Consider the following 18,090-nt stretch of genomic DNA (forward strand, 5'->3'; position numbering starts at 1 on the left):
CATTGTGGAGCACAGGCTCCAGACGCACAGGCTCAGCGGCCATGGCTCACGGGCCTAGCCACTCCGCGGCATGTGGGATCTTCCCAGACTGGGGCACGAACCCGTGTCCCCTGCATCGGCAGGCGGACTGTCAACCACTGCGCCACCAGGGAAGCCCCTCCAGTTCTTATTCTATCAGTTTACTGGCTATTTGAGCATGGACATGCCACTTAATCTTGCTGAGCCTTAGTTTTCTCATCTGTCTAATGGGTCTAATATGCCTGTAGGAGTATTATGAGGATCAGTTGGTTGGCATATGTGAAAGGACATCCTTATTTAATAGGATCTATTAAATAAGTGTTTAATAAATGTTAGTTTCCTTCCTTTTTCTTCAGTCAGTCAGAATGTTTGAAACCACCATTATTGATTCATTGTTAGTGATTCATTCCTGTAAGTAGTGTTAAATTATGTGTGCCCCTGTGGAGGGTAACATTTTAGCTATTACTAACTCCTTTTTCTTGATTAATGTGTCACATTCTTGTGGCAGCCAGCCAAGAGCAATACATTTGGGAGTGAGATTGAGGACAGCATTAGAGAAGGGGTAGAGATAACAGGAGTGAGCAGACGGCCTTCACATAAGGGGTAAAAGGTACCAAAGAACAATTTAGAATCATAGAACTTTAATGTTAAAAGAGATTTTTGAAATTTAGTCCAAATCTATAAATTTTATAAATGGAAGAACAGCCCAAGAGAGGGAAAGTGATCTGACTAGAAGTTAGGAACAAGATTAGGACCCACATTTTGGTTTGTATTCTTTTGTTGCCTTTACCTGTTTTAGGATTTTATCTTGCGTTGATGGTGGTAGGAACTTTAAGTTTTTAGGAGACTTCGCCCAGATTTTCTTTTCATCTGTTCACTCATTCAACTCATTCTTTTTTGCTTTCACTAACTGATATATACAGTTATTGATAATCACAGGGAGGGTAAAATTGAAGGTAATTTCTTAGTTTTTTCTTTCTGTTTTTCTATGTATTCTATACTGAGCATGTAATATGTTTGATGTTAGGAAAAAATGCTAGTAAAAAAAAAGAATGTATTCATGTATTTCTCACAAGTAGAAATAAATATATTTATCCTAGAAAATAAAACCCAAAAAACTGTTTTGATCACTTATAACTTTATTTATAATACAGAAACGAAAACAGCGTAAATGTTAGGTAATGTAAGCTAAGTCAGACTTTATAATGTTAACAGCAGATGTTCTGGTTATAAATACTACCCTTCTTTCTCCTTTGCTCCCTATCTCAGTAAATGAAACCAGCTTACACCCAAAGCCCAAACCAAAAACCCATGATTCATCTCTAATTTCTCCTACTTTTTTCACCTCTACAAACTCTTGATTCAACTTCTGTAATAACTCTTGCTTCAACTTCTGTAGTAACTCTTAAATACGTCTACCTCTAGCTGTCTCCACTGCCACTGCCTTAATCCATCATCTCCAACCCAGATTCCTGTAACTGGTTCCTAATTGGTGTCCCTGCCTCCCCTATCCTTTTGTCACGCTGGAAGAGAAATACTCTTCCTGTTTTCATTCTTTTAGCAATGTTTGCTAAGCTTTGTGCGAGTGTTGGGGATGAGATGCATAAATACAGTCCTTGCTCTTCAGATGGCATGTCACTTTTTAAACCTCTTTAATACTTTCCAGAGCTCAAGCGCATGAATTTAAACCACAGGCTTTGTGATCTGGCCTCTGCCTACCTCTCCAGACTCATCTTCAAACACATACCCGACCCCACTCTAGAATTCTGTGTTCTTTTACCAGTCATAATTTTGCTAGTTATGGTTCTGAAATAAGACTTTTGTATTTATATTAACCAGATTTTAAAATCCATGCCATTTTAACATCTGCTTAATTCAATTTAGTTTCTTTAAACAAATAAACAGAAAAGCAGCCAACATCTGGAGTCCAGACCTTTCTTCTCAGCTACAGATCTGTATTTCTAGTTGTCTGATTGACATTTCCACTTGGCTGTCTCACAGGTACCTCAAACTCAACACGTTGAAAATTGTTCTTGTAATTGTCTCTGTTTTCACAATCTCAGTAAACTATGCTTACCATCAACTGAAGTGTTTAGGCAAGAAACTTGGGAGTCATCCTTGAGAGTTTGTTCTGCCTCACGTTTATGTCAAATCAATCACAAATCTCTGTTTATTTTACTTCCTAAATATTTCTCAAGTCTGTTCACCGAGGTCTATTCCCAATTCTGTTACCTTAATCCAGGTAGCAACTTTGCTTAGTCTGACTTCTGTAACCTCCTAGCTAGTCATCCCACATCCGTGTTTTTTCCCTTCAGAGCACTCTCCACACGTACCTGATCTGGTACCAAATATTTACTACTTTATTGGTCATCTCGGGCTGCCATAACAAAATACCATAGAGTAGGTGGCTTAAATGGTAGATATTTATTTTTTTCATAGTTTGGTGGCTGGAAGTCCGAGATCAGGGTAACAGCATGGTCAGGTCTGGTGAGAGCTCTCTTCCTGGCTTGCAGGCAGCTACCTTCTCACAAGTTCTCTGGTGTCTCTTCTTAGAAGGGCATTAATCCCATCGTGAGGGCCCTACCCTCATGACCTCGTCTAACCCTAATCCCTCCCAAAGGACCCATCTACAAATACCATCAGATTGCGGGTTAGACCTTCAACACATGAATTTGTGTCTGACACAAGCACATTCAGTTCATAACAACTATATTATCTTATGTATTCTTTTTTTTTTACATCTTTATTGGAGTATAATTGCTTTACAATGGTGTGTTAGTTTCTGCTTTATAACAAAGTGAATCAGTTATACATATACATATGTTCCCATATCTCTTCCCTCTTGCGTCTCCCTCCCTCCCACCCTCCCTATCCCACCCCTCTATGTGGTCACAAAGCACCGAGCTGATCTCCTTGTGCTATGCGGCTGCTTCCCACTAGCTATCTATTTTAAGTTTGGTAGTGTACATATGTCCATGCCACTCTCTCGCTTTGTCACAGCTTACCCTTCCCCTCCCCATATCCTCAAGTCGATTCTCTAGTAGGTCTGTGTCTTTATTCCTGTTTTACCCCTTATGTATTCTTGACGTTCTAGCATCTGGGTCCTCGCTGATTAGTAAGAGACTGCCCCTCCCAGGGATAGCCAGTTCTTAGATATAGCAAACAACTCAACCTGGTCTGTGCCTTTCATATGCAAACTAACCAATCCAGAGCCCATTCTCTAAACCACATCTTACACTCCAGGAGGCAGTATTCCTCTGCTCTAATCACCCCAGAGCCAGGTACCAGATAACTAAAGATAGCTCCTATACCCCAGGGCCCCCTGAAGTTATTCAAAGTAGCCAGTTCTAAACTGCTTACCCTCCCTTGCCTTGCCTTTCTTAAGGAAACCGCAATAAAGGGTCTTGCCCACACTTTTCCTCTTGCTCCTTCTGCCTCCTAACTGACCCTGGTGCTTTCCTATGCTGTCCTGCATTGCATGGCGTGCCCCCTCCTTTTGGGAACTGTGAATAACACACTATCTTTTTTTTTTTAACGGGTAAAGTTCCCCCTTAATTTTTACCTCCTATTTTGTTTACTTCCTTGTTTATTTGTTTTGGCCATGCCACAGGGCTTACGGGATCTTAGTTCCCTGACCAGGGATCGAACCTGGGCCCCCAGTAGTGGAAGCATGGAGTCCTAACCGCCAGGGAATTCCTTTTCAGTGGCAATCATCTCCTGATCTGTTGGCTTCACCATACTTGAATAATAATAAAATTTATATTTTGAAACATACTGCCACACTTCTGTGGACTGAATTGTGTCCCCTCAAAAATCACATGTTGACTGTTTGCAGTTGACATGATATATTATACATAGAAAATCCTAAAACAACATCAGAAAACTGTTAGAGCTCATCAGTGAATTTGGTAAAGTTGAAGGATACAAAATAAATATACAGAAATCTGTTGCACATCTATACACTAACAATGAAGTATCAAAAAGAGAAATTAAGGAGGCAATCCCATTTACCATCTCATCAAAAAGAATAAAATACCTAGGAATAAACCTACCTAAGGAGGCAAAAGACCTGTACTCCAAAAACTATAAGATGCTGATGAAAGAAACTAACGATGACACAAACAGATGGAAAGATATACCATGTTCTTGGATTGGAAGAAACAATATTGTTAGAAATGACCGTACTACCCAAGGTAATCTATAGATTCAGTGCAATCCCTATCAAATTACCAGTGGCGGGCTTCCCTGGTGGTGCAGTGGTTGGGAGTCCACCTGCCGATGCAGGGGACACGGGTTCGTGCCCCGGTCCGGGAGGATCCCACATGCTGCGGAGCGGCTGGGCCCGTGAGCCATGGCCGCTGAGCCTGCGCGTCCGGAGCCTGTGATCCGCAACGGGAGGGGCCACAACGGTGAGAGACCCGCGTACTGCAAAAAAAAAAAAGAAAAAAAAGAAAAATTACCAGTGGCATTTTTCACAGAACTGGAACAAAAAAATTTTAAATTTATGTGGCAACACAAAAGACCCATCTAAAGGTGTTTAGTGTAAAATCATTAGATCCTGGTTCAAAACTTTAAATAAAGGAATCTTCTGTATATCATAAAACTGGTGGTAGATTTACCTGCAGTAAGTCATGATATTATACCAGTTTTTTTGAACATTTGAAGGTGATTCAAATGATTGGTTTTGGAGGCAACATAATATAGAGGAGTCCGTTCAAAATCTGGCTCTGTTGCATATTAGCATGTGATCTTCAGAGGCTCAAGAGGGAGGGAATATGGGTCTATGTGTATACATATAGCTGATTCACTTTGTTGTACAGCAGAAATTAACACAACATTGTAAGGCAATTATATTCCAATAAAGATGTGGAAAAAAAAAGTTACTTAAACCTTGTAAGCCTCAGTGTTCTCATCTTGGAACGTAGATAATAGTTCCTACCTTAGAATTGTGAAAATTAAACGAAATAATAAATGTGACACATTTAATCATAAGACCTTGCACAAATTCTGTCATTTTCATTCCAATAATTTACTAGAATATATCACTTTGCATAAATTCTCTTCCTTCTTCCTAGAATGCCTTTCTCTGCCATCATTTCATTTCCTGCCACCACCTTTTCTGGCTTCTTTGTGCCCCCTTTTTTGGAATCTTTACTGTGTATTTAATCACATGTTTTTCATTCCCTCTACCTCACTAGACTGTGAATTCCCTGAGGGCAGTGATTATGTGTTGTTTTTATCATATCCTCAGCCCCTAACATGTTGCCTGGCACATAGTAGATATATTATTAAAGAATTCATCAAATGCATATCTAGTGAATAAATTCTATAGGATTGGTTTAAGTATTAGAAATACCCTATCACAACACGTAGCTGGACACTTAGTGTCCAGCTTGTAGTTTAATATGTAATAGCTATAGCTGTTATTATTGCTAATAATATTATTATTTTTCAGAGACATACTTAGACATCACTTAGATTAACTGACTTCCCCAACAATTTCTATCTCTTTTTATGTATATGACTGAACATTTTATTTATCTTAGGTGCTATAGGATGGGGGGAAAACGCAAAAGAATACTGATAGGACCTATCACCTGTAGATGGTGGACATCATTCTTTCCTGGAGGCATGTTATCATGGTTTATGATACTGAATGATCCAAGCTGACCAGTGAGTCAGGCATCCTACTTAGGTGTGTAGATTAGGACAGATGGGTGGGTAAGCTTCTTTGTTCAAAAACAATATACAATAAACTAAATATACACACTGAGAATAAATTAGATGATGATAAATATATGAGAATTAGTAAAAGATATCAGATAATAAGAGGTGGCCATCTTAATCATTCTGATGTTTTATTTTGGATTCGCATAATTGCAGCTCTACAATATTCAAGTCCTGTTACCTTTGTTTCTTACAGCTATTGGATGAACTCCCAATGATTTACAGCTGTTGTATATTTGTATACTGCATGTAAGTATTTATGTTTGAAATTCATATGCTTGATACATTTTTAAATTCTTGTTTGCTTCATAGGGAATTATGTAATATAACTAATCCAGTGGTATTACTGGGAGATTGTAACAGTGTAGAAGATTGTAACTTCTGTGATTTCACTGTAGAGTATAATTTCTGGGAAGTTATAATAATATTGTTTATGAACTTGTTTGATCTCAAAACCTTATAGCCAATTTAGATAGAATCTTACTTAAATTAAGTAAGATTAACTTACACAATTTGCCTTTCCTTGAGTTATGAATATATAAAAATTTAGGTAAACATTTTATATATTATGCTGTAATAACATTTCTCTACTTTGTACCTGTAATTGTGCTGGGCAGCACACGAAATCATCTCTAAATTCTCACAGTTGTGCAAGATAAATAGGTATTGTCCCCATTTTATCTAAGAATATAAGCAGAGCTTATGCTTAGGTGACTTGCTTAAGGTCATGCGGTTAGTAAGTGTCACAGTTGGAAATTGAACTACAAGTTTAATAAACTTAACTTTTAAAATATACCTTCTGTTTTCTAGTGTTAATTCTTGAGACTTCTCTGAACCTCTTATGTGATGGTTATCTGATTCTTTTCAACAGGATCATCATTGCTAGCTCAAGAATATCTTCTAAAGATACATAAAAATAGTTTGAAAAAATATATTATTAAAAGAACTCATCAGAAACTTCTTCTGTAAAGGGCCAGACAGTAATTATTTTAGGCTCTCTGGGCCTGTGGTCTCTGTTGCAAGTCTTCAACTCTGCTGTTGTAGTGTGAAAGCAGCCATAGATAATATGTAAACCAATGGGTGTGACTGTCTTCCAGTAAATTTTATTTACAAAAACAGGCTTAGATTGAGAAATTGGTTGTTGCACTGTAGCTTGCCACCCCGATCTAGAAAAATATTTTCAGGTGACTCTTCTTAATAAGTCATCAGCCTATCACAGTCTGCATCTGTGGACAAGCAGATTTGGGCATTTAGAAAACAAGATCAAAAACAAGGAAATCCCATGCACCATTTTCTGAAAGCTGTCCTCAAGACTGAGGCTAAGGTCTTTGCTCTCCTTGACATTGTTTACTGATCTATCTTTTCTGTCAAAACTATATTTATTAAAAGAAAAATAAAGTAACAGCGAGCACTGATATGCTAATGTCCTGATGTACCTGTACCTACATGAGACAAAGCTGAGAGCAGATACTTAAAAAGTACCCAGACAAGTACTACAAGAAAGGGAGAGCAGAAAGCAGAAGATGACTGCTTTCTTACCTCAGTTAATGTTTTGTTCCAAAAACATCCCTCTCAAATAGTCTGGTTATGTGTCTCATTAAATGAAGCAATATGGTAGAACCATCAAGCACAACATGCACACACACAAAGTCATCAAGTCACAGAATTTAAAGATAAAAAAGGTCTTAGTGCTAGTAAGACTTCTCTGAATCCTTTATGCATGGTTATCTGATTCTTTTCAATATATGATCGCCATTACTTTCCAGCCACCTTTCTTTACAGATAGGGAAATAGGAGTTGGGTCCAATTCCTGTTAATTAGTAAACTGAGAGAACTCTCCTGCTGCTTATACAAAACATAGGTTCAAAGGTTGGATACTTAGCTGATAGCCAAATATATGTTCATATTTACTTATTCACTGAATGTTTCCTGTGTCAGACTTTCCTAGTGACTAGGTATATGAAAAAAAGATTTTATCCCTGCACACAGAAAATTCACAGTCTAGTTGGGGAGACAGATAAGCAAAGAGACAATTGTAATAGAGTGATATTTTCTGTGACAGTGTGCGTTAGTCAGGGATCATTAGTTCCAAGATGTGGAAACCTACCCAAACCAGTTGATTTAGGAGAGATTTATTTACTATAAGGACATGAGGGAATTATATGGCATAGCAGGAAGTCCAGCTCACCAGAACTGGAAGGGCAACTTCTCTCTCCCTCCCTGTTTTATCTATTCCTTCCTCTCCACATGGCTTCAAGTCTTTGTATCTGCTTTCTTTATCTCTTCCTGCAGATCACTTCTCTGCTCACTCATCTACTTCAAGTTAGTTGCCCAAATATAAGCATCAGACCTTGTGTCCACACAGCTTTCTATGTTGATTCTCTACACTTGATTAAGTCTCTGGCTCCCAAACTCCAAATTTTCAGAAGAGAGCCTCTCACTGGCCCAGTTTAAGTCAGGCATCTACTCCTGGTCCCCATAGCCTCTTGGAGGCTGTAGGCAGTGTGGGTTCTCTAAGATGAGTGTGTGGTTGAGAGGAAATGATGGGCATCACTAGACCCAGGGGCAAGTATACAAGTGGTAAAACAGTGTTCTATTTGTTTTCCTAGGTATATATATTCTAAAACAAGTTTCTTTCTCTCTCTTTTTTCTTTTTAAGGTTTGAATGTTTCAAGACAAAGAACTCTGTAAACTACCATCTGCTTTTTACTTTAGTTCTGTTCAGTTTAATAGTAACCACAGTAAGTCATATTTTATTTCTAACAGACTAAGCAAGTAAACTAGCCATTTATGGAGTTTGGTACATTTTGCTTCTAATGTTTGCTTCATATTGTTCATACTGAAATATTTCTACACAAAACTTACTTATAGATATTGCCCCTTTGTTTCCTGTTTAGGTGTTATTTCTCAACAAAAAGTTGAAACAACTTTTTTAAAAATCTGGTTTTTTTTTTTTACAGAAGGGGAAAAAGTCAAAAGGCAAATATTTACTAGCAATGGAAAACAATTAACTTTTCTTCATGGATTCACATATTACCTCCTATTTGTTAAAAAAAGAAATTGGCTCTGCTCCGTAGGGCCTAGTGTGACTCTTTTAATGGTTAACCTTTTCCAAATAGGTTGAGATAGCCAATCACTTCTGATCCTACCCTAGCGCTTTTTTCCTCAAGTGAATTACATTTTGTATTAAGAGATATTAATTTCAACAAGCTTTTATCACAAATCTACCATATCAGGCAGTAGAAAATACAAAGATGACTAAGAAGCAGTCACTGTGCTTGAGGACCGCATTCTAGTGGGGAACTTAAACATGTAAACAAAGAATTGGATCGAAAGATGATAATTGCAGTCATACAGGTAAAAAACAGTTATATGATGATGAGATAAATGAGGATTAATGAATTGCTTGAGTGGGTCAAAGAAAGCTGCAGAGAGGTGTACTTGAGCTGGGTTTTAATTGATTAGGAGTTCACCAGGCCCCTGGGTAAGAGTGTTATGAAGCACTTCTAAATAGACCATTATGTTGTCCACAGGCCTGGAATCTTGGAACACATAGTGAACTGTCGTTTTTAAGTGCTTAGTATGTGCCAGATACTCTACTGAGTACTTTACATTTATTTTCTCATTAAATCATCACTGCCAGTGGAATTGGGAGAGATTTAATATGACTGGATCAAAGTTAAGTGGTGAGGAGTGAACAAGTGTAGTGAATCAGACAAATATCAGATTATGAAGATTCTTATATACCATGTTTAAATTTGGATTTTTATCCTCAAGGTAACATGGAGCCATTAATTGGTTTAAAGTAGAGGAAAAACATCAATAGATACATGTTTTAGAAAGACATGATTATGGATGATGGGTTAGAGGAGTATGAGCCTAGACCTAGGGATTTTTGCATTTGCTTAGGCAAGATATGAGACTCAGACTGAAGTAAAATAACTGTCATAAGTAATCCATGGTACTTGCGACCCACTAAGTAGAAAGGGGTAGAAATGGAGTAAAAAGAAGGAATTGTCTACAATGATTTCTCAGTTTATGGCCTGGTCCTCAGAGTACGTAGTAAGTCCTTAACCAAGACAGGCAACTTGGAACAGGAGCAGATTTTGCAGGAAAGATAATGAGTAGGCTTGTGTCACGGGGTAGGGGTAGATAAGTTCACTTTGGAATGTGCTGAGGTTGAGGTGCCTGACATTAATGATATCTGAGGCTTAACAAGTAGGTCGGGCTAAAGATGTGGATTTGGTAGTTGTCAGGTTATAGGTAGTACTAGAAATGTGGGAATAGATGAACTGGCACAGAGATAGCATAGACCATTATGATGACCAAAGATACAACCCTTGCGGGGGACCTTCAAGATGGTGGAGGAGTAAGATGTGGAGATCACATTCCTCCCCACAAATACATCAAAAATACATTGACAGGGCTTCCCTGGTGGCGCAGTGGTGGAGAGTCTGCCTGCCGATACAGGGGACACGGGTTCATGCCCCAGTCCAGGAAGATCCCACATGCCACGGAGCGGCTGGGCCTGTGAGCCATGGCTGCTGAGCCTGCGCATCTGGAGCCTGCGCTCAGCAACGGGAGAGCCCACAGCAGTGAGAGGCCCGCGTACCGCAAAAAAAAACAAACAAAAACTCCAAAGTTAGCAGAAGGAAAGAAATCATAATGATCAGAACAGAAATAAATGAAAAAAAATGAACACAATAGCAAAGATGAATAAAACTATAAAAGCTGGTTCTTTGAGAAGATGAACAAAATTGATAAACCATTAGCCAGACTCATCAAGAGAAAAATGGAGAAGACTCAAATCAACAGAATTAGAAGAAAAAGAAGTAACAACTGACACTGCAGAAGTACATGAGAGATTACTACAAGCGACTATATGCCAATAAAATGGACAACCTGGAAGAAACGGACAAATTCTTAGAAAAGCACAACCTTCTGAGACTGAACCAGGATGAAATAGAAAATATGAACCGACCAATCACAAGCAGTGAAATTGAGACTGTGATTAAAAATCTTCCAACAAACAAAAGCCCAGGAGCAGATGACTTCACAGAAAAGTTCTATCAAACATGTAGAGAAGAGCTAACACCTATCCTTCTCAAACTCTTCTGAAGTATAGCAGAGGGAGGAATACTCCCAAACTCATTCTACAAGGCCACCATCACCCTGAAACCAAAATGAGACAAAGATGTCACAAAAAAAACTAGAGGCCAATATCACTGATGAACATAGATGCAAAAATCCTAAACAAAATACTAGCAAACAGAATCCAACAGCACATTAAAAGGATCATACACCATGATCAAGTGGGGTTTATCCCAGGAATGCTAGGATTCTTAAATATATGCAAATCAATCAATATGACATACCATATTAACAAATTGAAGAATAAAAACCATATGATCATCTGAATAGATGCAGAGAAAGCTTTCAACAAAATTCAGCACACATTTATGATGAAAACTCTCCAGAAAGTAGGCATAGAGGGAACGTACCTCCACATAATAAAGGCCATATATGACAGACCCACAGCCAACATCATTCTCAGTGGTGAAAACTGAAACCACTTCCTGTAAGATCAGGAACAAGACAAGGTTGCCCACTCTCACGACTGTTATTCAACATAGTTTTGAAAGTGTTAGCCACAGCAATCAGAGAAAAAAAAGAAATAAAGGGAGTCCAAATCGGAAAAGAAGAAGAAAAGCTGTCACTGTTTGCAGACGACATGATACTATACATAGAGAACCCTAAAGATGCTACCAGCAAACTACTAGAGCTAATCAATGAATTTGCTGAAGTAGCAGGATACAAAATTAATGCACAGAAATCTCTTGAATTCGTATTCACTAATGATGAAAAATTTGAAAGAGAAATTAAGGAAACACTCCCGTTTACCATTGCAACAAAAAGAATAAAATACCTAGGAATAAACCTACCTAAGGAGACAAAAGACCTGTGCAGAGAACTATAAGACTCTGATGAAAGAAATTAAAGATGATACAAACTGATGGAGAGGTATACCATGTTCTTGGATTGGAAGAATCAACATTGTGAAAATGATTATACTACCCAAAACAATCTACAGATTCAATGCAATCCCTATCAAATTACCAATGGCATTTTTCACAGAACTAGAACAAAAAATTTCACAATTTGTTTGGGAACACAAAAGACCCCAAATAGCCAAAGCAGTCATGAGAAAGAGAAAGAGAGCTGGAGGAATCAGGCTCCCTGACTTCAGACTATACTACCAAGTTACAGTAATCAAGACAGTATGGTACTGGCACAAAAACAGAAATCTAGGTCAATGGCACAGGATAGAAAGCCCAGAGATAAGCCCACACACATATGGTCACCTTATCTTTGATAAAGGAGGCAAGAATATACAGTGGAGGGGAAAAAAACCTCTTCAATAAGTGGTGCTGGGAAAACTGGACAGCTACACATAAAAGAATGAAATTAGAACACTAACACCATACATAAAAATAAACTCAAAATGGATTAAAGATCTAAATGTAAGGCCAGACACTGTAAAACTCTTAGAGGGAAACCTAGGCAGAACACTATTTGATATAAATCACAGCAAGATCCTGTTTGACCCACCTCCTAGAGAAATGGAAATAAAAACAAAAATAAACAAATGGGACCTCATGAAACTTAAAAGCTTTTGCACAGCAAAGGAAACCATAAACAAGGCAAAAAGACAACCCTCGGAATGGAAGAAAATATTTGCAAACGAAGCAACTGTCAAAGGATTAATCTCCAAAATATACAGGCAGCTCATGCAGCTCAACATCAAAAAAAAACCCAATCCAAAAATGGGCAGAAGTTCTAAATAGACATTTCTCCGAAGAAGATACAGATTGAAAGGATGCTCAACATCACTAATCATGAGAGAAATGCAAATCAAAACCACAATGAGGTATCACCTCACACGGGTCAGAATGGCCATCATCAGGAAATCTACAAACAGTAAATGCTGGAGAGGGTGTGGAGAAAAGGGAACCCTCTTGCACTGTTGAACGGAATGCAAATTGATACAGCCACTATGGAGAACAGTATGGAGGTTCCTTTAAAAACAAAAAATAGAACTATCATATGACCCAGCAATCCCACTACTTGGCATATACCCTGAGAAAACCATAATTCAAAAAGAGTCTTGTACCACAGTGTTCATTGCAGCACTATTTACAATAGCCAGGACATGAAAGCAACCTAAGTGTCCATTGACAGATGAATGGATAAAGAAGATGTGGCACATATGTACAATGAAATATTACTCAGCCATAAAAAGAAATGAAATTGAGTTATTTGTAGTGAGGTGGATGGACCTAGAGTCTGTCATACAGAATGAAATAAGTCAGAAAGAGAAAAACAAATACTGTATGCTAATAACATACGTATGGAATCTAAAAAAAAAAAAAATTGTTTTTATGAACCTAGGGGCAGGACAGAAATGCAGGCATAGAGAATGGAGTTGAGAACACGGGGAGGGGGAAGGGTAAGCTGGGACAAAGTGAGAGAGTAGCACTGACATATATACAATACCAAATGTAAAATAGATAGCTAATGGGAAGCAGCTGCATAGCACAGGGAGATCAGCTTAGTGCTTTTTGACCACCTAGAGCGGTGGGATAGTTAGGGTGGGAGGGAGACGCAAGAGGGAGGGGCTATGGGGATATATGTATTCATACAGCTGATTCACTTTGTTATACAGCAGAAATTAACAACATTGTAAAGCAATTATACTGCAATAAAGATGTTAAAAAAGAAAAGATACAAACCCTTTGTTACACTGGGCTTTTTTTTCTCAGTGAAAACAAAAGAATATGCATTTATGATATTATACCGTAAAAGTTACAATTGATTTGTCTGTTTGACATTTAAAACCTGTCAATATGCAAATTCTTTTTAAGGGGGAGGGATAGATTGGGAGTTTGGGATTGACATGTACACACTGCTGTATTTAAGGTGGGTAACCAACAGGGACCTACTTATAAAAAAAAAATTTAAAAAGATAAAATGAGAATGTCTCATTTTATAATGTCTAAGGAATTCAATAAGAATCAACATTTTAAATAAAAATTTAAATTTATACATTTAAGGTGTACCACATGATGATTTAATATACATATACATAGTGAAAATATTACTACAATCAAGCTAATTAACATATCACATAGTTACTGTTTCCTGTCTGTGTGATGAAAGCACCTGAAATCTACTCTTTCAGTAAATTTCCAGTATTCAGTCCAGCATTATTAACTATAGTCACCATGCTGTACCTTGGAACATTGACCACTTGAGGGTCAAGTGAAAGAGATAGAGCCAACAAAGGAGGTAATCAGAGGTGTAGGAAAACCAGGAGAGCTTGATGTCACAGAGTACAAAGAGGTTTCTAGAAAGGGTACCAGTTGCCTCTGAGAGGCTGAATAAAATGAAATTGAGGTTTGACCCATAAAAAAGACGAAGTAACCTTAATGAGGGTACTGTCCACAGCAGATTGATGAAGGCAGAAGCTAGATTTCAGTGAGTTGAGAAGGTGAAAAAGATTGAAAGAGCAAAGATATTGTATTTCCTTATGTTTCTGCATTGCCCTGCATGGTCCTTTGCATACATACTTGTTAATCAGGAAAGAGTCCTAGAATTTCAGAGGTGAAAGGAAGTCTTGTTACTATATAAAAGAAGAGACTAATGTCCAGAGAGTTTTAGTGACTTTCCTGACCAACCAAATGTATATGGAGAATTGGTGGTAGAGTCAAGACAACTTACCTTTGTAAGTTAAGAGCTGATGTGGCTGAAAACTTAGGCTTGGGAGTCAGTCATATCTGAGTTTTGACCATCACTGTTACTTAATAACTGTGGGACTTTGGGTAACTTACTAAAGAGAGAGGTAACTCTCTGCTTTAGTTTTCCTCATCTGTAAAATTAATAATAGCATACATTTCACATTAGTTGTAAGAATTAATACCTGGCACATAGTAAGGACTCCATAATTCTTTTGCCTTAAAAAATGCTTTTAAGAGGCATGCCCTTCTGTATTTCTTTTATTAGTAATGAGAATCTGAAATTATGTAAAGGAAAATTCGTATTTTGAAATAACAAATTTCAGAGATTAAAAGCATTCTGCCTTACTGAATTTAGAGTTATATAAATGTTCCTACACATCTTACTTAATTTGTTTTTTTTAATTTTTGCCTGTATTGGGTCTTCATTGCTATGCACGGGCTTTGTCTATTTGTGGTTAGTTGGGGCTACTCTTCGTTGCGGTGCGCAGGCTTCTCGTTGTCGTGGCTTCTCTTGTTGCAGAGCTCGGGCTCTAGGCACGAGGGCTTCAGTAGTTGTGGCTCGCGGGCTCTAGAGCACAGGCTCAGTAGTTGTGACTCATGGGCTTAGTTGCTCCGTGGCATGTGGGATCTTCCCAGACCAGGGCTCGAACCCGTGTCCACTGCATTGGCAGGTGGATTCTTAACCACTGCGCCACTAGGGTAGCCCCTACACATCTTACTATTAAAGCTCTATGGGTGCTTCAAGGAAATAATCTCTTGCTGTGGTGAGGGAACTTCTTCCAGGAATAAGAAGTTCTGTAGACAAATGATAAAATTACATAAAATTTATGAGATCAGCACTACATTAAATGAGGCTGTAGAGATATGTAAGAATCGTCCTTTCTGTCAAGAAGATTATTGCCTTGTAGGGGAGAGAAACAAACTAATAAATGCCGTAAAGTTTATATATGGACAGTCAGGTAAAGAGGATGAGTGATGGATTCTGCTTAGCAGAGAAGGAGTCAGGAAAGATTTCAAGAAAGAGGTATAGTTTGAGCTGAATCTGGAAAGATGAGTGTTTAGCAGCAGGGGGTAATTTCTGAACAAAGTAAAGCACAGCATGTTTAAAGATACAGAAGCATGAAACTAGCATATTTGTTGGAGCCTAGGATGAGAAAGAGACAAGAGGAGAGGAATAAGACTAAGCAGAAAGGCCGGAGCAAGATTATGGAAGACTTTGAAATTTGGACTTTGTCTTGCATGTGATGGGAGTCATTTCAGGGTTATGATTTAAATTTTGACTCCTCTCTACCATGTCATTTTAAAGGTGTACTGGTTTTCGTTTTTTTAATTAATTAATACATTTTGGGCTGCATTGGGTCTTCGCTGCTGCGCGCGGACCCCTCACTGCAGTGCCCCTCCCGCTGCGGAGCACAGGCTCCAGGCGCAGGGGTCCCAGCAGCTGTGGCTCACGGACTGTAGAACAGGCTCAGCAGCTGTGGCACTCTGGCCCAGCTGCTCCGCGGCATGGGGGATCCTCCCAGACCCCAGCTCGAACCCATGTCTCCTGCACTGGCAGGCGGACTCCCAACCACTGCGCCACCAGGGAAGTCCCTAAAGGTGTACTCTTATAGGGCAATAAATGCATGCAGTAAAGAGGCATTGAACTTAATCACCCACATGACACTGGAGCCTAAAACTAGGGTTTGTGTAACTTTCGTGTATTTAGGTGAATAAATTAGAGGTTTTCAGAAGCAGAAGAAAGGACAAGAAATTTGTTTTAAATGTTTTCACCTATTAGCACATATTATGCGCTAAACACTTGCACATATTTTGGCTTATTATTACTCACCACTATTATTCCCATTCTCCAGATAAGGAAAAATGAGTCTTTTGGTTAAGTGACTTGCTCAGGCATGTAGCAAGTAAGTGGCAGTATAAAATTTAGCTCCTGTCTCTAAGTCCAGCATTCTTGCTGCTGTAGAATAGATCTGCTGCAGGGATTGTCAGCATAACTTCTTCAGCCCTCATGAGTTATCCACGCATCTCTGCCTCTCCTTGATGCTGATGCAGAGGCCAAGAGGCCAGAGTAATCCACAACAGCTTTGAAACATTTAGTTTACCATGATGTAATGAGCACTGGGGCACACCCACCTGTAGGTAACAGCCCTTTTGTGGCATGCCACCTAATCTGAGATTGGTTTTATATGGCTGGAGTCAGATCTAAGAAGGAAGACTAGGGAAGCAGGAGACCAGAGTAGCAGCAATAGGTTTTCTTTCCCCTTTGTAATGCACTTCATTTACATGTATTTCTTTTAATATTTTTCAGGTTTACCTTAAGGTAAAGGAGCCTGTATTCCATCAGGTAATTTTTAAAAATTATTACACATTTTATTATTTAACACTGCCTGTGTTTTCCTTTTCTAGTAAATTATATGCATATACAACTTCTGTAAATGAAATGGTAGATGTTTTAGGAAAGAACAGTGTTTAAAACAGAGATTACAAACAAGTTCCTACAGAAGCACATGTAAGCAAAATAGGAATATACCAAGAATAGTCAATGCCCAGGCCGCACTGGCTATTGGTAGATAGTCATGCAGGTGCAACATTGCTCTTATAAGCACAAAAAAAACCAGGAAGCATTATACACATGCACATGTAAACAGTCTTTTTTATGACATTATTTTCTAGAAAAGATAAGGGGAAAATACTCAAGGAATGTTCAGTCTAACATATTTTAAGTAGTTTTTTTGAGGTGGACGGTTATTGAGGGAAACAAACATAGGAAACTTTGGTATGAGAAATAATAACTTAAGTGCATCCTAGAATGAAGCCAGAGTAAAATGAAGTATCAGACCCTAAATAAAGAGAGCTATTATTTATTGAGTGCTGTGATGTGCCTGGTCACTATGCTTATTACTACATAGACCCTAATCTCCCCAGCAGTCTTACAAAATATGAATTACTGTCTATATTTTAAGGGAAATGAGCTCAGAGATACTAGGTAATTTGTCCCAGAGTTACACAGTTATTAAAGGACAGAGCCAGGGCTGTAACTAGATTTGTTTGACCCCTGTCATCCTTCTTTTAACAAAGCGGGTAGGTAGATAGATAGATAGATAGATAGATAGATATGATAGATATGATAGGTAGATAGATAAAGGATAAATAACTAAATAAGCATGCAAACAGGCACACATTTCAGGAGGATTAGAGGCCTTGTACTTTTAGAATATTTTGTGCTTATATAAAAAGGTAAATGTTCCTATAATCTTTTAAACTTAAACTAGACAATATCACCTGAAATCTGTTTCTTGAAGAAATAAATTCCAAATCCACGTTATTGTGCCTTGCTTTTTTCCACAGGCCAGCTGAAAGTAGATGTACTAACGTAGATATTATGGGGGGTGGGGCATCCTCACTTTCCTGTTTATTATAGCTTGAAGTGATGTCATTATATATTTACCCCTTTATTAGAAATATTTATTGACACTGTAAAAAATGAAGTTTATTTACGTGAAGAATACTTCAGTTTTTATAAACTTCTTATTTGCCTTTATAAGAAAGA

General features: G+C 38.2%; 1 protein-coding gene across 2 annotated transcripts in view; it reads left to right on the top strand.

The window, feature by feature from the left end:
* ACER3 (alkaline ceramidase 3) overlaps nucleotides 1–18,090 on the top strand; it is a 184,896-nt gene that overhangs the window by 107,636 nt on the left and 59,170 nt on the right. For both annotated transcript variants that reach the window (XM_079930331.1, XM_079930332.1), the window contains 3 exons: nucleotides 5,942–5,994; nucleotides 8,405–8,486; nucleotides 16,849–16,884. In XM_079930331.1, the coding sequence (XP_079786457.1) occupies nucleotides 5,942–5,994; nucleotides 8,405–8,486; nucleotides 16,849–16,884 (171 nt within the window). The remainder of the gene's footprint in view (nucleotides 1–5,941; nucleotides 5,995–8,404; nucleotides 8,487–16,848; nucleotides 16,885–18,090) is intronic.

Source organism: Stenella coeruleoalba (genome assembly GCF_951394435.1).
Source record: "Stenella coeruleoalba genome assembly, chromosome: 8".
In the NCBI taxonomy this organism is placed as follows: domain Eukaryota; kingdom Metazoa; phylum Chordata; class Mammalia; order Artiodactyla; family Delphinidae; genus Stenella; species Stenella coeruleoalba.